This window comes from Scyliorhinus torazame, chromosome 8 (genome assembly GCF_047496885.1).
Source record: "Scyliorhinus torazame isolate Kashiwa2021f chromosome 8, sScyTor2.1, whole genome shotgun sequence".
Classification (NCBI taxonomy): domain Eukaryota; kingdom Metazoa; phylum Chordata; class Chondrichthyes; order Carcharhiniformes; family Scyliorhinidae; genus Scyliorhinus; species Scyliorhinus torazame.
Window position 1 is genome coordinate 61,276,745 of NC_092714.1, and position 21,491 is coordinate 61,298,235.

The window sequence follows — 21,491 nt, forward strand, 5'->3', positions numbered from 1 at the left end:
ACTCACCACTAACTCAGCAGTAACTTCATGCTTGCTGAATTTGTAAACAATCACATGTGCTGAAATGCCTGCGACACAGAAAATTCTGCTCTCGGGACACCAACTGATCATCTGTATAGCATAGGGATCCTCTTCTACAATCTCTGCAATCTGCTTTGCATCTTTCACTTTCTGCTTTTCAAACACTTTGGAGGTTTTCAGCTTGTATAATACTTGAAGAGTTACTAACAATGGATAGAGAAAAATAATTAGATCAGTTAAAAAGCAACAGTGGTGATTAAAGAAACAGTTGGTAAACCAATAACAGAACTTGAATTCAACACGATTTTGAAAAAAAAAAATTCTCGTCAGGTTTGAATTATGCTCATCGAGATGAAAGAGGAATAAGAGGAATTTGTGTCAGAAACCCGCTGCTGGCAGGAAACTCATTAAAGTCAAGATTTTTACATGGTTAAGCCCTTAATTGGTATAGTTCCTTGTTCAATAAGGGACAATGGTAGGATATCGAAGCTGCAAGACAAATCAGAGGCCTCCCAGGATTAGAGAAGCAATCAGCTACAGTACAAGCTGAATAAACGAGAGGGCGGTTCAACAAGAGGGTGCCTTTTGAGGCCCTTTGTAAAACCCTTAATAAAACAATTTAAAAAGCACTCACATCATCAGATAAACATGGGAAACCAGTAGGCCTTCCAAGGATGCTGGCATCCCAGCCTGCCAGAGTGCCTGCCCGCCCCCCCGCCAGTCGGTCTCCATTATCTATCTTTAACAGGGTTCTTAATGAGCCCATCGCAGATTTCAAATCCGTTTGGCCAAAATGGCTTATGTCAGGAAGCTGGCATGCAGGTTAGCTTCATATATTCAGGCTCCATCTGCCTCCAATCCTGCAATCAGTGGGACCTGAAAATTCATGTTTAATCATCTCAGCACAGTATTCTTTATTTCATCTTCCTGTGCTTGACCTTTGCACTTTTGCATGACAAAACACAATTTTTGGCAAAGAAACACTGATAACAAAACCAAAGCTCAAGTCACAGATAGAGGATGCGATTTAACAGCCACATTGTACCCAGCACAGATCTAGGCATGCCAGTTAATTAGCAGGAGAAGCCAAAATCGGGATCCGCGCCCGATGTGAATCGATTCGCAATTTAACTGGTTCGCTCCCTGTGGTGGGTATCCGATCCAGCCCAAAAGTGGTGAGACAACAATTAAGAACATAGAACATACAGTGCAGAAGGAGGCCATTCGACCCATCGAGTCTGCACCGACCCACTTAAGTCCACACCTCCACCCCATCTCCACAACCTAATAACCCCTCCTAACCTTTTTAGTCACTGAGGGCAAATTATCATGGCCAATCCACCTAACCAGCACGTTTTTGGACTGTGGGAGGAAACCGGAGCACCCGGAGGAAACCCACGCAGACACGGGGAGAACGTGCAGACTCCGCACAGACAGTGACCCAGCAGGGAATCGAACCTGGGACCCTGGCGCTGTGAAGCCACAGTGCTATATACTTGTGCTACCGTACTGCCCTTTAAGACTAATCTCCATCTCATTAGCGAGATGCAAGTCCAATCTAATGGTCTTCCGGGAACTAACCGGCTCCTCAGAGAGTAATCAGGTGGGCGCCGTTTAGCACTGCTTTTTTAAATCGGGAAGCTGGTGCAAAGCTTGCAGAGGGGAGCCGAGGAGGTGAGTAGACATTTCCATTCCTTGGCATGCAGCCCAGGGACACTGGAGCTGCTGCCCAATGCAGAGGGGGAAGAACTCCTTGTGAAGGCTAGCGCCATAGGTCGGAGGTCATGGGCTGGGGGTGAGGGGCATAGTGTTTGCGGGGCCTACAAGTCATCCCCAATATTGGGTATACCCATAACAAGGGCAACTGCAGCTGCTGCCTGTCTGTTCTACCAAACACTTCCAGGACAGAACCCTGTTCTTGGTTATATGTTGAAGGTCAAGGTCACGTTAACTTCCTTTGACTGTGAGCAGCCTCTAGCTGCACAGCTGAAGGCTATTGCTAATATGGAATTAGCCTTGTTAGTTGTGAGAGCACTTTCCAGCTGCAGGCTGTGTTTGCTGCTGCTTAGCTGCAAATGCCTAGAGGCTTGAGAGTTTGTTTGCTGTTGCCTTCTCTGCTTGCCTGCTGCCTCTTCCCCTTGGACTTACTTGCGGCTTTTTGGATGAAGGAAAGGAAGAAAGAGGTAGTTGCCTTTCAGTCTCTTTTATCTGGAGTGCGGCAAGGGGGGATTTTGGTAGGCCTACCACTGGGCTGAGGATGCAGGAGGACTTGCTCGTGCAGTTTGTGGATGTTTTTAATGGTCTGTTTTGTGCATTGACTCTATTCTGTTCTGGACATGTGGGTCATCTGCTAATTCCCCTGTGTTCCTGTGGGCTTAGGTAGGGTAGAGGCTTAGGTAGGGTGCTCTTTGCAAGGACCGGTGGAGACTCGATGGGCCGAATGGCCTCCTTCTGCACTGTAAATTCTATGATATACTCTTCATGCATGCTCTCACCGATATGCACGGATTGATGTACATACATACTTTCCCGTACACGCGTTTCCATCGCTATAGGTCTGCGGGGGGAGTGCACTGCCTTGGCAGCCGGTGGTGTTGTTCCTATGTTTTTTGTTTTGATTTTTGTGCTTGGTGTGCGGCTGGTGACTTTGTTGTGTTCTTCCCTGTTTGCTCTGTATTTGGTTTGGTTTATAGTGTGCTGGACCTGTTCTGGGCTGAACTGTGCCCCCTCTTGGGTGGGGTGGAATATTTTTCTCTCTCTCCCCCACCGTGCTCCAAGTTGGAATGGCCTTTTCCGGTAGGCTAGGCTTGTGCACCTTTTCTGCTGATGTAGGTCGGTATACAGTGCTGAAGATTCCCTTCAGCCCGTCGTGTCTGCACCGACACATGAAATACACCTGACCTGCCTACCTAATCCCATTTGCCAGCACTTGGCCCATAGCCTTGAATGTTATGACGTGCCAAGTGCTCATCCAGGTACTTTTTAAAGGATGTGAGGCAACCCTCCCAGGCAGTGCATTCCAGATCGTCACCACACTTTTGCAGATTGCTGATGTTATTGTTGCTGGAGTGGTGAGTGCTGCATGTAACTGGCACATCACCGCAAGTTCAACACGCTGGAAGTCAAGGATGTTCAACTGCATCTTGAGCGCCAGCGGAATATGTGGATGCCAGGATTTGATTCCGGTGAGATCTGACCATATGGGAGGGCCTGCACAGCTGCGGCCCCTGGATGGAGAATGGCACTGATACGTGGAACAAGTAACGCATTGATGGACAAATAATTTCTATGAGAAAGTTCTAGACATTATAAAACATTTTCAGGAAATCCTCTGTTTCTGTTGAAGAACCTACGAGGGGTGATGCTGTCTGGTTTTTTTTGTAGAAATGAGTTGACATAGCTTTGTATTGGTACCAATATGGAATGGTGGGGTTTCCTTGTTGTTTAATGGTTAGTGTGATATGTAGAATATTGTCATGAGAGAGTACCTTTAAGAAATGGGTGTTTATTACTGCAGTGATGTCAGAGTGTGGGTGGTTCTGGGCTGTCTGTCAGCTTTTTACTTTTGTTTTAGGCTGTTTGCTGCAGTGTGTGTTTTAGTTTCGTTTTCAGAGCTGTATAGCTGCAGTCACAGCCAGAAGGGGTATTAGTCTCTCTCTCTGTAATCTAAAAACTGTAAATCAATCCTTTGGTGATCTAAAACTAATAACTGCTCTCAGTAGTGACTTTAACCTGATATGCTTCTGTTTAAAGTTCTTTTTTAAGTCTTATGGATGTTAAAAGGACAGCGTAAGGATTACTTAGTATTGTATTCTTTGGGGGTTGTATTTGAATTAATGGTTGCTAAGATGTTCACTGTTTGTTTTAAAAAGGTTAACTTGAGTTCATAGAATAAACATTGTTTTGCTTTAAAAAATACTTTTCAATTTCTGCTGTACCACACCTGTAGAGTGGACCGTGTGCTCCCCATACCACAATCTATTACAAGTTGTGGGTCAGGTGAACTCCATGATACACTTTGGGGTTCTCCAAACCCTGGCCCATAACAATATTATATAGTTGATTTTCAAATTTTTGTTACTGCTGACCGTTTAATAAAGAAAATATTCCCAAGTGGCTGCAGGTTGTGTTTGCTGCTTGTGGCTACAAATGCCTGAAGACTGGGTGTTTGTTTTCTGCTGCCTCTTCTGATTTTGTGGCCTGGTGTAAGGGAGGGAATGATGTAAGATGACTCTCCCCTCTGCTGTAAGATGACTCTCCCCTCTGCTGTGCTCTGTCGGTGTGACTTTCTGGAGTGAGTACCCCCACCTTTTGAGGTCTACTGCTACTGCTGGGAGAGGGAGGCGGACTGATCCATATGAGCAGCTTGATGATGGCATTGATGGAGCACATTTGTGGATTGCTGTTGACTTTATTGTATTGTTGATTCATTCATGTTTCATGCCTGGAGGTTGTGTGTCTGTGGACTGGAGCGAGACCTGCTACCAGCACTGGGGAGGGGAAAGGGGTGCTCTTTCTTTCTTCTGGCTTCGGTGTGACTTTCCGGTGTGATTATTCCCACTTTTGAGGGTGTGCTGCTGGATGTTGCAGGAGAGGGAGAGAGGGGCGGTCTGCTCTGAACGGGCCACTAGGTAAGGGTATTAAAAAAATGTTTTTGTAGAATGCTGGTGACTTTATTGTATTGTTGACTGTTTAATGTTTCATGCCTGGAGACTGTGTGCTGCTGTCTCATTTGCTTCTGTGGCCTAGAGCGAGACAGAGCGGCATGGTAGCACAGTTAGCACTGTTGTTTCACAGCGCCAGGGACCCGGGTTTGATTGCCGGCTTGGGTCACTGTCTGTGCAGAGTCTGCACCTTCTCACCGTGTCTGCGTGGGTTTCTTCCAGATGCTCTGGTTTCCTCCTGCAATTCTGGAAAGACATGCTTGTTAGGTTAATTGGACATTCTGAATTCTCCCTCAGTGTACTTGAATAAGTGCCGGAATGTGGCGACTGCGGGATTTTCACAGTAACTTCATTGCAGTGTTAATGTAAGCCTACTTGTGACACTAATAAAGATTATTTTAATTATATTGTTAACTGTTTATAGTTCCAAGTATGTTTAGTTTTCCTCATATAAATTGCTTCACAGCTCCAGGGTCCCAGGTTCGATTCTGGCTTGGGTCACTGTCTGTGCAGAGTCTGCACATCCTCCCACTGTGTGCGTGGGTTTCTTCTGGGTGCTCCGGTTTCCTCCCACAGTCCAAAGATGTGCAGGTTAGGTGGATTGGCCATGATAAATTGCCCTTTGTGTCCAAAATTGCCCTTAGTGTTGGGTGGGGTTACTGGGTTATGGGGATAGGGTGGAGGTGTTGACATTGGGTAGGGTGCTCTTTCCAAGAGCCGGTGCAGACTTGATGGGCCGAATGGCCTCCTTCAGCACTGTAAATTCTATGAAATGCAGCTTTGTGTTTGTACTGGTATATTTTGTAGTAAAAATGTGTGGCATGGTTTGTGTGATATATGGACTGTTTAGTAGTTGTTTTCATCTTTTTGTATGAAGGTACTACTGACTGTTTAATGTACAAAATATTCCCAAGTGCATTCTTGCGGGTATACGTGCAATTGCCCAGTGTTGTTGCCCAGCATTCTAATTAAACTGTGATGCCTGGACACTTTGCCTGAACAGTGGCGGCATCAGCACCACAGAGGCAGTAGCCAACAATCAAATATTCTAAAGCTGGGCTTCAGTACTGGGAATACCTTTGTGACCAGATGGTGAGCACGTGGATCAGGTGAGGGCACCTGAACACAGTCTACCCAATGTTCCTGACAGGGGTCTGGGGCTCCTATTGTGGCCTGGGGCAAGTGTGCAGAGTGAGTTCCCCAGCACACTGACTCGGTGGATGGCACTCTGAGAGAAGCTAAGACCCGTAAGGGTGGGGGAGCCTCAAGGATACGAGGGTCCAGGGATGGAAGCCCTAATTGATTGTTGGTCTCTCTCCTTCTCCAATTCCTTGCAGATGATAAGCAATGGATGGCAGCGGTTGCCTTTGTGGTGCTGGTAACACCCAGGTGGCCAGACTCAGGAGAAGGCAGCAGCATCGACACAGGCTGGAGGGGGCACCCCATGTGCAGGGCGACACCACACCCTGCAGACCCGGACGCCCATCAAGCAGAGGACACACCCAGACGGGGACGCCGGTGACGGTCCAAGGTGTACATGCGTTGTTGGTCGCAGTAGTTAGCACTGTTGCTTCACAGCACCAGGGACCCGGGTTCGATTCCCGGCTTGGGTCACTGTCTATGCGGAGTCTGCACGTTCTCCCCGTGTCTGTGTGGGTTTCCTCCAGGTGCCAGTTTCCTCCCACAAGTCCCGAAAGATGTGCTTGTCAATTCTGAATTCTCCCTCCATGTACCTGAACAAGTGCCGGAGTGTGGCGATTGCGGGATTTTCACAGTAACTTCATTGCAGTGTTAATGTAAGCCTACTTGTGACACTAATAAAGATTGTTATTGTTATGAGGAGATGGTAGGCAGTATGTGCAGAATGGGACCCCGCCTCAATATGGAGGCGGTGTGGCACCTGTACCATGTCCTTGCAGACGTGGCACACCATGAAGGAGGACGACGCCCGCTCCTGGTGTTCGTGAAGATCATCGCGTCCCTGAGTGTTTATGCTACCGGATCATTCGAGGGCTCGAGTAGGGACTTGTGTGGCATATCACAAGCTACAGCCCACAAGTGCACCCGTGAGGTCAAGGATGCCCTGTGGGCCCGGGTAGCACCAGGACCTAGCACGTAAAGATGCCCGGGCAGCAGGATTCTCCACCGTCGCTGGGGTGCCCAAGGTCCAAGGTGTAATAGATGGCTGCATGTCGCATTGTGCACACTGGGGCATCAGGGAATGCCCTTCATTAACAGGAAGGGGTTCCACTCCCTGAATATTCAACTCGTGTGAGACCACCACCTCCAGGCCAAGTACGCATGTGCACGCTTCACAGAGAGCGTGTATGACAGCTACATCCTGGGACACTCTGAGATCCCCGGCTTCTTCGAAGACTATCCCAGGATGACAGACTGAATCTTGAGAGATAAGGGGTATCCGCTGAGGTCCTGGCTGATGATGCCAGTGCAGAGGCCGGAGACTGAGGTGGAGATCTGATGTAATGAGGCCCATGATATCACCCGTGCTATCATTGAGCAGATTATCGGACTGCTCAAAATACGGTTCCAATACTGGGCCACTCTGGTGGTGCACTGCAGTACACCCCCCGAAGGTCTCCCACTTTGTAGGGGTCTGCTGTGCCCTCCACAACCTGACACAGCAGTGGGGTGATGTGGTGGATGAGGAGGAGACAATGTGGCCTCGTCTGAGGAGGGGCCAGACCAGGAGGAGCTGGAGGGCGAGCCCGGTAAGGATCCGTGGGAGCAGCCGGCAGATAGAGAACAGGCGGCTGTGAGGGTCCGGCATGCCTGCTGGGCCAAGGATGCTCTCATCCTCACCCGATTTCATAGGACGAGGCTTTTATCGTCAGCATGCCCTCTTCCCCACCCCCACCCATTGAGCACCCTCACCCCCATTCCCCTCCGTCCCACCCCTTTCCCTTCTTCCTCCCCCCATTCGCTGACTCTCCCACATTATCCCTCCTCAACTCTCCCTGTTCCCCTCCTGGGCCCTCTCATGCCTATTATGGGCTAACTTCTCCTGCAGGGACAGAGAGGGAACATTGTGAGCCATGTGTTTGGTGCATTGGAGGAGGTGGGGGTCTATGGCAGATGACATGTGTGACACCTGGATATGCAGGGGTTGTACTGGTGGGTGCCACGGTGTACTGGGGCACAAGCACGCCGATCAGATGTGGCGAGGGCGCAATCGCTGACCTGTTGGAGCAAGGTCAGGGGGTGGCAGCTGGAACTGATGTCCGGCTGCTGGTGTTAAACTTACACTTGCGGCCCAGTGGAGTTCTTTTTCCTGCACTGTACGGCAATTCTCCTGGTCATGCTGCTTGAACTAACGGCTGCTGCCACTGCCTCCTAGGCGGCAATGGCAGACCTGCATCTGGGTCTGCTGACCCCATCGGTGGAGCAAAGTGTCCCATCTCCCCTCCACAGCGTCCAGAAGCCTGGCCAGGTCGGCATCCCCGAAGCGGGCAGCATGGCTGCGCGGTGCCATGCTTGTGTGCTGACTGGGAGTAAGTTTGGAGGGGGTGTTTAAAAGTAGGGTGCTGCTGGGTGTGAGTTTGGTGAATCAGCTGGCGGACAGCCAATGCTGGCGTGAAGCAAAGCTCATGGGGGATCATTTTCAGCACTAAATACCGTTAAGTACGGGTTGCGGTGTTGCCAGGTCGGCCGTCGGGAAACGCCCAAGGAGTCACGCCAGATACGACACTAAGAACTTTTTCCATAAAATCACACCCATAACCTTTCAAGACGTACCACTGATGTCCCTCCAAGACTGGGTTTAAGGTATCTTATTGGACGGGAGCAAAGGGAACTTTAATCACTTAATAATATAGAAGTTGAGTACTGATGAAAAAAAATACACATTGTCTTGCATTAATGAGAACAGATGCAAGAATACCAACTTTCAAAGGGAAAAACAACTTAGATTGCATTGAAAAGGGTGCTGATTGGTTGGCAAGTCAACTCAGATACGTTGCGACATTGCCATGGAGAATGCACCAGGCAACTACTGTCCTCCAGCCTTTTGCATGCAGAGGACAAGTCCCTGCATATGAATATATGTAGCTTTAACAAACGTGAGTGTGCCACTGATAATCTTAAATTGGTTGTTAGTGTAATTGTTTGCACACATAGGGGGCGGGATTCTCCACTCCCGCGCCGGTTGGGAGAATCGCCTGGGTTGCCGAATTTTCCCGCGACGCCGGTCCGACGCCCTCCCGCGATTCTCCCAAGCGGCAAGAATGGGGGGCGGCGGCCTGGGGGGGGGGGGGGGGGAGGTGGGGGGGAGCCCGCACCGGGGGGGGGGGGGGCCCTCAAATGGGGTCTGAGGAGGACCTCCTTATCTCTCTCTGAAGGAGGATCTCCTTTCTTCCGCAGGCCCGCAAGATCCGTCTGACATCTTCTTGCGGGGCGGACTCGGAGAGGACGGCAACCACGCATGCGCGGGTTGGCGCCGGCCAACCCGTGCATGCGCGGGTGATGCCAGTTATGCGGCGCCGGCTGCGTCATGTATGCGGCGCCGCCTTTATGTGGCGACAAGGCCTGGCGCGCGTAAATGACGCGGCCCCGCTCCTAGCCCATTATCGGGCGCTGAATCGGTCGGGATAGGGGCCGTTTCGCACCGTCGTGAACCTCGATGGCGTTCACGACGGCGTGGGCACTTTGGCGCGGGAGCGGAGAATCCCGCCCAGGGTTATTCAGCAAGTGTTGTCCAATTGTGGAATCGCATCGAACATTAGACATTGGGCACAATCACGTCCGATTTGGGACGCGACGGGGCCTTTAAATCTCACAAGATTTGCAATGCTCAAGGTGCCTCACGAGATCTCGTGAGACGTCACGATCTGGATCTTGCTCTCATGGGACTCTTTTTTTGCCCTTTAAAGTACACCCATTATTATCTCAGTTTTGCACGAACAGGCTGTTTATTGTGAACAGCCAAAGGGATATGCTATAATAAAAACAGAAAATGCTGAATAACTCAGCCGACATGGCAAAATCTGTGGAGAACCAAAGTTTTGAGTCCATATGACCCTTCATATGGTCATATGGACTTGAAATGTTAGCTCTGCTTTTAGCAACTGTCTACCAATGGGTTTGCATACTTTTCAGCCATGCACCCTTTTATGAACCTATTTCATTGAATGGTGCGACCATGGCTGGCTCCCCGCTGCATTGCCACCACATTTTAGTTGGCCTGTTCAAGACACAGCGTGAATCCCATGCCTTCCCTCAAAAATTTCAGACTATCCCTTAACAAGCTGACAGCAAGCTGTTTAACAGGCTTAGTTGGCCTTTGCTCAGAAATAGGAAAATGCCGGGTTGCATCTTCTCCCTCGTCAGAAAAATCACTGACCATTGGAACAGCTTAAGGGAATTATGTGCCTGCCCACTTTAGTTCATACCCCCATTTGGTCACCAAAATCCTGCTCAAGGTGACCAAAGGTGAAAAAGATTTCTATTCTCACCAGAAACATCAGCTTAATTACCATTAAAATTCATTGTTTCCTCCTAAAAAGTGCTGTTTAAACAAATTACTGTTCACTGTATTTTAGTAATAAGCGTAAACCAGTATTTTTACAAAATCAATAAATAATTTTATACCATAAGGCTGATAATGTAATGTTGGCCCAAAAACTACAGTGAATCAGACGCTGGACAGACCTGTACTGAAATGGGCTGCCCCTTGTATGATAATATGAGGTCACCAGATTTGAATAACTGAGTAATGCTTCTACCACGTAGGACATAATTAATTTCAAATGCCACAAGTGAAGATCAGCACCTAGTGAAGGGCCGCTGTTTGCCTGAACAATGCTGGCCTCTTCAGAACTGCTGGGGATTCAGTTACTGGGCCGTGAAAACTTAGCACTTAAGGGCCAGAAAAAAAGCAAAAGAAAGGACCAATGAACTTACAAAGGAGAGGCATAGTGAAGTGAAACATTTTTGTTCTTTCTTCCCCTTCCAAACACCATGTGAAAAATCTGTTCCAAAACCGGTACTTTGCAATGGGTACACTGTTTAGGCACTGCAAGATGCCTTATAGTTAAATCACTTAAATTATATATTTTGGGGCCTTAATGAGACTTGGATAGATTTTGTGTGCCAGCATACAACTTGTACACCACAGTGGAGCGGAATTCATTGGGTTGAGCAGGCCTTAGGCCCTGCCTTATAATAAAGAAAGCTCATTCCCAGTGCACCCTAGTCAATCGAGCGCCTGTCATTGCTGCATTGGCCTATACAAAAACATACTATAAGATACATAAACTGACAACTAAATTTATTGTAATCTTAAATACATTCATGAACAGGCTATTAAAAGACTTGAAAGTGCCATGGAAAAGTTGGAGCTTAGATACTCACTGGCAGAAGCATCCCAGAATTTCAATGAGCCATCTGCATGCCTGTGAAAACCAGAAGTTTTGTTGCAAATGAAAACTAATTGACACCAAAGCTGTAATGCAAATAAGACTAGATAAGTGCAAGTGAGAAGCAATTTAGTTAATGGTCAAAAAATTGCAGCAGGTGCAATAATTTACAAAATATGTCTTCAATGTTGGGTCAAAATCCTGGAAATCCCTCCTGAACAACACTGTGAGTGCACCTATACGTCAGGGACTGCAGCGATTCAAGAAGGCAACTAAACACCACCTTCTGAAGGTCAACTAGGGATGGGCAATAATTGCTGGCCTAACCAGCAAAGCCCATATCCTGTAAATGAATTTTTAAAAATATAAATGTTATACTCTGCAACTCACTAAATGGGTATATTGATGTGACAATCAAATTCATCAGAGGAATCCAAAAACAAACCATCATATGCAAAATCAATTTGGTCCAATTCAACTAAAAGTTATCTGTGTAGTTACAAGCTTTTGCTGTTGTCAACAAAATGAATGGTAAAAGAAAACCATAACTGTACCATATTAATACTTTGTTTACATTGTTGAGTAATATGGAATTCCAATAATTACTCCCCAGAGAATTTGCAAATGTAACCCATTCAATGAAATTAAATTAACTGGTAACATGTCATATAAAAGTAATCAAATACTAATTTAACAGTACATTTGCTAAATTCTAAACTACGTGACATTGTAATAAGTGAGCATTTAATGAATAATTGATTAGAATATTTTCTGTATACCTTGAGCAGCCACTACCTCTCATACTACACCTGGGGGGAAATTCTCCGGTATCGGCGCGATGTCTGCCGACTGGCGCCCAAAACGGTGCAAATCAGTCGGGCATCGTGCCGCCCCAAAGGTGCGGAATGCTCCGCATCTTGGGGCCGAGACCCAACCTTGAGGGGCTAGGCCCGCGCTGGACGAATTTCCGCCCCGCCAGCTGGCGGAAAAGGCCTTTGGTGCCCCGCCAGCTGGCGCGGAAATGACATCTCCGGGCGGCGCATGCGCGGGCCGCTGACGGCATTCCCGCGCATGCGCAGTGGAGGGAGTCTCTTCCGCCTCCGCCATGGTGGAGACCGTGGCGAAGGCGGAAGGGAAAGAGTGCCCCCACGGCACAGGCCCGCCCGCGGATCGGTGGGCCCCGATCGCGGGCCAGGCCACCATGGGGTGGGCCAGATCGCCCCGCACCCCCCCCCCCAGGACCCGGAGCCCGCCTTGTCCCGCCGGTAAGGTAGGTGGGTTTAATCTACGCCGGCGGGACAGGCATTTTAGCAGCGGGACTTCGGCCCATCCGGGCCGGAGAATCGCGGGGGGGGGGGGGGGCGCCAACCGGGGCGGCGCGATTCCCGCCCCCGCCGAATATCCAGTGCCGGAGAATTCGGCAACCGGGGGGGGGGCAGGATTCACGCCGGCCCCCGGCGATTCTCCGACCCGGGGGGGGGGGGGGGGTGGGGTCAGAGAATCTCGCCCCTGATTAGTGAGCACTTAGACACAGCAGCAGGATTGGGATATGGGAATAGGAGTTTGACATTCACTTAGGTCACCATGATCATATCGTAAGTCCTGTCTTGGTTCCATTACCCTAAATAACCATGTCTAACATAAATCTATCAATCTCAGTTTTGAAACTTTCAATTGTCTTAAACTGTTTTTTGGGAAAAGAACTCCAGTTTTCCACTACCGTTTGTGTTTCCTAACTTCACCCCTGAATGGTCAAATTCCAATTTTAAGGTTATTTCCCTTTGTTCTAGACTACTCTGCCAGAGGAAGTAGTTTTGTTTTAAATCAGCCTCATAAAATGCTATAATCATCTGAATACCCCTTAATCTTCTTCACTGATGGAATAAAATCCTACTGGCAACATGGCCTCATACTTTAACCATTTCATCCCTGATACAGTTTGGTGAAAATAGAAATAACTGTGAATGCTGGAAGAGCATTCGTGTTGGGTGCTCTTGGAAGAGAAGTAGCAATTAATTAAACAGCGATATAGAAATAATGTACTACGGATGCTGCATATTGGAAATAAAAACAGAAAATGCTTGAAAACCTCAATTGGTTAGATAGCATCTGTGGAGTGAAAAATAGAGTTCATGGGTTGAATTTTGCTGTAAGCATTGGAGTTCCGGCCACAAGTATTTCAATGTCACGTTTGCTGAATTAGCTTTGAGCGAAGCCGTCGATTAGCCTCTCCCTTTATTGTACAATGAAAGCTGATGGGCTGGCTGTGGAGACAGGAGTGTGAATCAGGAGCTGGCATGTGAGAGGCTGACAGCCTGCAATGTAGCTGTTGTGAGTTGCACCTGCAGGAATTGGGGCAAAGACAGTGCACTGAAAACAGAAGGAGGTGAAGAGAAAGGAGTCAGAATGATTTTCTTAATCTCCTGCACTCTCGGTGGCAGCAGGCTCCAAGAGAGACAGCTGCAATGGCATGCATCTTCCTACTCTTGACTACATGCTTCCTAATGTCCGCTGGTTATTTACAGATCTCAAATAAAGCTGGAGACACTAGGACCGCCACAGTGCAATTGCCTCCTGTGGACTAGCAAAGGATCTACACTGCGGGGCCTCAGTCCATGAAAATTGTGTGAAAAAATACAATCTAATTACCTAATCTGATCCCATGAAATGGCTTCGCACCACTTCCAGATGGCCACCCTGGGTAAAAACAAGTGGAGGCAGAAAAACAAGGTTTTTGGGTCCCCTGTCTCCGAACGTATCTCTAAGGCAATGGAAAAATTACAGCCTACATTTCAGGCCAGTACTGGAAAAAGAGATCTCACAGATTTTAAACAAGTACAGAGGTAGAGAAAGGGGGAAAAGGGTTGTGGAGTACAAAGTGATCTCTAATGATAGGTTCTTACGCACATTCTTAGTTGTTATGTCACAAAGATTTCAATCGCTGAGATGAGAGGAGTGCAAAGAATCTCAAGAGAATAGCTCCAGCTATGTATTTGTCTTATTTAACTTTTGTAAACTGTTAGCATATAGGTTATGACAAAATAACGAGGGCAGCCCAGTGACTGGTAAGACAAGTAGCATGAAAAACACCTTAAACGAGAGTGACAAATAGCTCCTACTTTGCCCCCACCGAAAACCTTTCAAAGTAATGGGGGCTCCCAGACAGGCCTTTTTGTCAGGCTTTTGTCAGAGATGTGAGGAAAATTACCAAGAATAGCCTGAAGACTACTTTCAATATGTGACTGTAAAACCAAAAGAAAAGCATGACAGCAACATTTTCCAATGTTCCCCCTGTGGAGGGAAGATGGTCCACAGGCAGGACGAATGCCCTGCCCAACTTGCGCAGTGTGCCAAGTTAGGCCATGTTAAAGTGGTCTGCCATTCCAAGAATTTACATAGATAGACATAGAATTGACAGTGCAGAAGGAGGCCATTCGGCCCATCGAGTCTGCACCAGCTCTTGGAACGAGCACCCTACCCAAGGTCAACACCTCCACCCTATCCCCATAACCCAGCAACCCCACCCAACACCAAGAGCAATTTTGGACACTAAGGGTAATTTATCATGGCCAATCCACCTAACCTGCACATCTTTGGACTGTGGGAGGAAACCGGAGCACCCGGAGGAAACCCACGCACACACGGGGAGGATGTGCAGACTCCGCACAGACAGTGACCCAAGCCGGAATCGAACCTGGGACCCTGGAGCTGTGAAGCAATTGTGCTATCCACAATGCTACCGTGCTGCCCCTATTCTGTGCAGTATTTACCAAACACAAGGATAAATCTGTTCGGGAACCTCCATTCAAGAAATCCAAGACCTCAACAACCAGGAAGGTACTTTCCCAGTGAAAGTAAAGGAAAATATAAGGTACTAATGAAGTGCTGACATTGATGTAAATAGGCATCCAACTGAATTCAAGCTAGACACAGGAGCAGGTGCCGCAGTGTTATCTTACAGAGTTTCATGGCTGAATAAAGTGACACGGTAACCGTACTCTATTCAGCTCCAGGGTAGAGGAGAAATCAAGTTAAATGCTCATCAAGACCAAAGAACAAAGAAATGTACAGCACAGGAACAGGCCCTTGAGCCCTCCAAGCCCGTGCCGACCATACTGCCCGACTAAACTACAATCTTCTACACTTCCTGGGTCCGTATCCTTCTATTCCCATCCTATTCATATATTTGTCAAGATGCCCCTTAAATGTCCCTATCGTCCCTGCTTCCACTACCTCCTCCACCCTATCCCCATAACCCAGATAGATCTGAAACTAAAATACAAAGTTAGAAACATTTCTGAAACATTGTACATTATCAGAAATGCTCTTTGTTGAGTAGAAAAGCCTGCATAGTTCTGAACCTGCTTGAAAAAGTTGGTGAAGTCAAAATACTTGCAGAGAAACTGGTCATTGAGGAGTTTGAAGCCAAGCTGCTCATAAAAGTTGGTGAAGCCAACAAACAGGAAATGAAATCCGTCATTCAGGTGGCTGATGTCATTCACAGACAGGGGCTGAAAGAGACACTTCCGCCCTCCTCCTTCCCTTTAAGGTCTTGGGAAACACTGGCATGAATTTGTTTGATTGTAAAGGAAAATATTTCTGATAGTCGTAGACTATTATTCTTGCTGGATAGAGCTGCAAAAGTTACATGGCCTCCACTCTGAAGCCGCTATTACCTCCTTGAAGAACATGTTCTCTATACATGGTATTCCGGACTTTTTCATCTTTGATAATGGACCACAATTTGCCAACTGTATCCAATCCTATGCAGTGTCATATGGATGTGTGCATGCCAGAAGTTCCCCAAAATATCCTCAGTATAACAGAGAGGTCGAGTGAGGAATATGCACTAAAAAGGCCCTACTGAAGAAGAATGATAACATTGTGCTTACTCTGCTTATTTATCGTTCTACACATTTGCATAATGCCTCATTTGAGCTAAAGTCGCTGGCTAAAGACCCAACCTCCTTTCCTGCCTTACACCTTGTTACCAAATAATGTTATGGTAGAAGAACATGACCTAGCTGGGAAGAAGGAAGAAGCCTACCGAGCGAGTCAAGCTAAAATGTTTAACTAAAGGCATATCTCTGAGGCAAAAGGAGATAGTAATGGGACAAGTAAATCATAGAATCATAGAATCCCTACAGTACATAAAGAGGCCTTTCGGCCCATGGTCTGCCCAAACCCTTAGAAAGACCATCCGACTTAGGCCCCATCCCCACCCTATAATCACCTCTAAGGGGCAATTTAGTTTCTCCAATCCATAGTTGAGTCTAGAGGAGGTGTCAATGGGATGAGAAAAATCATCAGCAAGCATTCAAAGAAAAATGGAGGCAGAGGCTATGACCTGAAACTTGAAAAAGTTATAATTTGACATAATTTGTATTCAGCATCAATCGTAGGCACTCATTCAAGAAACATTGTGCTCAAAAGCAGTCACTTAGCTATCATTTGACATCAGTTGCACTCAAAAGCAATCATTTAGCACTCATTTAACATTACAGATAACGCAACTGACATCAATGTCATCAGTTGATCCAAACCGCAGTGCTCAAACATTTGCGATTAGCAATATTACCTAGACATTCAGACACCAAAAATGATGATAAGAGTTTATTTTTCATATTTCTGAAGTTCAAAATCAATGTGGTCGACTCTTAAATACCCTCAGGGATGGGCAATAAATGCTGTCTCAGCCAGGGATGCCCATTTCCCATGAACAAATAAAAAAAATGTTTCAAACATCAGAAAATGGAGCTAACTTTAGAAAAAGCAGATTATGTTTTAACATGTTTTGGTGAGTTAGTTCCACATTTTTCTTCATAATCTTTCTCCGCCAGAATATCACCAAACAACGTTCTCCCTCACCAACCTGCCTGAGTAATTTTCTTCCACACTCCAGAATCCCCCACCCCGGATAAATTTACTTCTGCTCCTGTGAATGTCCCATGCACCCCCCCCCCCCAGGTTGCAGCAGTTTTCTTCCTCTCTGCCCTTCCCCCCCCCCCCTTTCTTCCATCTTCCACTCTCCACCACCCTCTCGCTCTCTTTTTTGCTCTCCCCTCCCTCCCCACCACCATCCCCACGCCAAACCGGGCATCTCAGCTTACAGAGCCGGCCAGAACTGGAAGTGATGCTGAGGCTAGTCCTGCTGCAGTTTTGAAGTTGGTGTAGCACAGGAGGGAACGGGGGAAAGGGAAATGGAAACTGGAGGGGGATATAGGGGAGTGTATGGATGCTGGAGGTGGGAGAGGGAGGAAGAGAGTTTGGAGACTGGAGGGTGGGACCTAGTTTGGAGACTGGCGGGGAGAGTTTGGTGACTGGAGGGCGGGACCTAGTTTGGAGATTGGCAGGGAGAGTTTGGTGACTGGAGGGTGGGACCTAGTTTGGAGACTGGCGGGAAGAGTTTGGTGACTGGAGGGCGGGACCTAGTTTGGAGATTGGCAGGGAGAGTTTGGTGACTGGAGGGTGGGACAGAGTTTGGAGATTGGCGAGGAGAGTTTGGTGACTGGAGTGTGGGACACAGTTTGGAGATTGGCAGGGAGAGTTTGGTGACTGGAGGGTGGGACAGAGTTTGGAGATTGGCAAGGAGAGTTTGGTGACTGGAGTGTGGGACAGAGTTTGGAGATTGGCGGGGAGAGTTTGGTGACTGGAGTGTGGGACAGAGTTTGGAGATTGGCGGGGAGAGTTTGGTGACTGGAGGGTGGGACCTAGTTTGGACACTGGAGGGTGGGACAGAGTTTGGAGGTTGGAGGGGAGAGTTTGGTGACTGGAGGGTGGGACAGAGTTTGGAGATTGGCAGGGAGAGTTTGGAGACTGGAGGGTGGGACAGAGTTTGGAGACTGGAGTGTGGGACCTAGTTTGGAGACTGGAGGGTGGGACAGAGTTTGGAGACTGGAGGGTGGAACAGAGTTTGGAGATTGGCGGGGACAGTATGGAGACTGGAGGGTGGGACAGAATTTGGAGATTGGCGGGGAGAGTTTGGAGACTGGAGGGTGGGACAGAGTTTGGACATTGGAGGTGGGAGTGAGTTTGGAAACGGAAAAGGGAGAGAGTTTGGAGACTGGAGATGGAGTGGTGGGTGGGTTTGGAGACTGGAGGAGGATTTGGAGGGAAGCGTTTGGAGACTGCACCCCCCCCCCCCCTCCACCTCCCCCCCCTACCTCCCCCCCAACTTCACCCAGGGGAGAAGGATTAATTTAGTCCAGAACTGGGGATAGAAAGAATGTAGACCCTGAAACTGAGGGGGAAGTGTTTCGAACCTGAGACTGGGTTGGAGGAAAACATTGACACCCTGAGAATGAGGGTGGAGCTGTGGGGGCAGGTAGGGAAAGTTTAAGACCTGAGATTAGGGTGGGGAGAGTATAGACTCTCTGAGGGAGGTGGTTGCAGAGTGGTCCTGTCACTGGACTAGTAATCCATTGACCAGGTGCCACATACTTGGGGGAAGAGGCGGCAGCCAGGAAATCCAAGGGTGGCGGGGCTGAGTCGCGATGCGGGTTGGGGGGGCTGATTTGTGGTGCGGGAGTTGGCCGTGGGACTTATTTATCAGGCTGCCCACTCAAAATGGCAGCACAATAGCAGGATTCCCCCGAGAATCCCTCTTATTCCTCACCATACATAAATTTGCATAGCGAGAATAGTGAATTGCTTCCTGATTTGTACTCCCAGGGGAACATAAATCAGTAGCAATTCTCCTCTAGCGGGAAAACATAAATCTTCCAAATGGAGAATCTCGCCCGCTGTCTTCCAATCCTGACTCAGATACACATCAGCTGATCTTTGGAGGGTATTTCAGCTGTGTTTTGGATCCTATACTAGGCCAATTTAGGCCTAGATCGTTAGCTACCTTGGGGATGGCGAAGGTGTTTCTGGCCTTAATGGAGTAAGTGGGGGTGAGGGCAGACCCATGGCGGTTTTTGCATCCAGGGGACAGGGAGTTCTCGTTCTTTTCCCATGTGCATAAAGTCTACTCCAGGATTGACTTCTTTTTAATGGGTGGGTTCTTCCTTCCCTGGGTGCCAGAGAGAAAAATATTCAGTAATTGAAATCTCTGACCATGCTCCACGCTATGTGGACTTGGCCTCGGAAATGGTTTCTAGCCAGCTGTCATAATATCCACTCATGTATATAATGAGATGCAGACAGGCAGTGATTGACACACAGGATGACCAGTAAGCACACAACACAGTGCAGCCAATCACCAGACAGGACACTACCACTATAAATCCAGAGGGCACTAGGTTTCCCACTCTCTCGGGACCCAGCCACTGAGACAGTCAGAGTCCACGAGCTAGCAAGTGCAAACACCATGCGGTAGCTAGTAAGTCTGGTCAGGCTACTACAAGGTCTCCAGTCAGTTCAGTATAGTGTCGACCCACAGCTGAATACGTATATCCGTTCTATCGTTGAATAAAACAGTGTTGGATCTTCTCCAGTGTTAGACGTCTGTTTCTAGCTTCCCTGCATCGAGTGCAGTCCACATCGAACCTACCTGCCTAACACATCACCAGCCACCACTGTGGAGACTAGACGTAGTACTGCTGGTGGACAGGGGGTTCTGTGAGCACACGACCAAGACCACTGAGGAGTACATTAGATTAAATGGGAATGACTCTGTCTCTCCCTCCAAACTGTGGGAAGCCCTTAAACCGATTGTAAGGAAGGAGGTAATATACTTTGGAGAACATTTAAATACAACGATGAGGGCAGAGCGGCTGGTGGATGCACTCCTTGACATCGATTGTCAATATTCATCTGGTCCAACCCCAGGGTTACTTGCGAATAGGAAGAAACTGCAGGCTGTTTGATTTTCTGTCCACAGGGCAGGCAGTGAGCTAACTCTGGGTTTTTTTTTGAGTATGGGGAGAAGGTCATCTATCTTCTAGCTCTCGAATTGAGTCAGCAGGCAGCTTCCCCAGAGATTATACGAATCAAACACTTGGATAGCAGTTTGGTTTCCACCCCAAATGAAGTCAATAATGGACGGGATTCTCCCAAAGCCCCAGATGGCCCGACGCCGGCATAAGAAAATGGTGTGAACCACTCCGGCGTCGGGCCAACCGAAAGTTGCGGAATCCTCCGCACTTCCGAAGGCTAGGCCAGCGGCCGACGGGTTGGCGCCACACCAACCGGCGCCGAAGGGCCGGCGCGAGTTATCGCATGCGCAGAATCGCCGGCGTGGTTCCGCGTATGTGCAGACTGGCCGGCCCATTCCTGCGCATGCGCAGGGAAGTGGCTTCTCTGCGCCGGCCATGGCAGAGCCCTACAGAGGCCGGCGCGGAAGGAAGGAGTGCCCCCACGGCACAGGTCCACCTGCAGATCGGTGGATCCCAATCGCAGGCCAGGCCACCGTGCCCCCCCCCCCCCCGCGGACTGCACCAGCCAGCCTACCAGCCAGGTCCCGCCCTGTGGGACCATGTCCATTTCACGCCGACGGGACTGGCCAGAAACCGACGGCCGCTCGGACCATCGGGGCCCGGAGAATTGCCGGGGGGGGCCGCTGCCAACGGCCCCCGACCGGCGTGGCGCGATCCCAGAGCCTGCCTGAAAACCGGCGCCGGAGAATACGGCAGCTGGCGTCGGAGCGGGATTCACGCTGCCCCCCGGGGATTCTCCGACCCGGCGGGGGGTCGGAGAATCCCACTGGTGTTCTTTCAGTCCTTTTACAGGCATTTTCTTTAAGTCAGAGCTCCCAGAGAATAAGTTGGTCATGTCGGCATTTTTAGATGAGTTGTCCTTTACGATGGTGGAGCGAGAAGGACTGGAGGAGTTGGGCCTGAAGGAAGTTCTGAAGGGCATTGGATCGATGCAGTCAGGTAAGACCCCTGGTCCTGACTGGTATCCCACCTAATTTTACAAGAGGTTTGCTAACCAGGAAATGCCATTGATAGTGGACATGGTTAACGGTTCCTTTTTTCAGAGGTTTATGCCCCCTATGCTCTCCCAGGTTTCTAGATCCCTCATTTTGAAAAAATACAAAAATTCCATGGTGTGTGGTTCCTATAGACCCATTTCTCTCTTGAATGTTGAGGCCTATTTGATAGCTAACGTGTTGATGCTGCGTTTGGAGCCATATGTCCAAGAGTGATAGTGGACGACCAGGCAGGCTTCATTAAAGGTCGCTGATTAATGGTAATGTGCAGCACATTATTGAGTGTTGACCATTCCCCCTCTCCGGTTTCTGAACCAGAAATAATTGTGGGCGGGATTCTCCGTTCCACCAGTAGTGCACCCATGCCTCCGGGTTTCCTGGCGGCGTAGGGTGGCCACAATTAAATCCTATAGGCAGGTGGTGGGAACGGAGAATCCCACTGCTGGCAAGGGTGCGCTGCTGAGGAACACGTGGCTGGTGGAATGGAGAATTCTGACTTGTGTCTTTGGACGAGAAGGCGTTTGACAGGATGGAGTGGGAATACCTCTTTGAGGCCTTGGG

General features: G+C 48.6%; 1 protein-coding gene across 5 annotated transcripts in view; it reads right to left on the bottom strand.

Moving 5' to 3' along the window:
• The window catches only part of stxbp5l (syntaxin binding protein 5L), an 879,402-nt gene that overhangs the window by 343,998 nt on the left and 513,913 nt on the right, over nucleotides 1–21,491 (bottom strand). For all 5 annotated transcript variants that reach the window (XM_072513712.1, XM_072513711.1, XM_072513708.1 and 2 more), the window contains exons 14-15: nucleotides 11,052–11,092; nucleotides 7–224 (exon numbers count right to left, since the gene is read on the bottom strand). In XM_072513712.1, coding sequence (XP_072369813.1) covers nucleotides 7–224; nucleotides 11,052–11,092 — 259 coding nt within the window. The remainder of the gene's footprint in view (nucleotides 1–6; nucleotides 225–11,051; nucleotides 11,093–21,491) is intronic.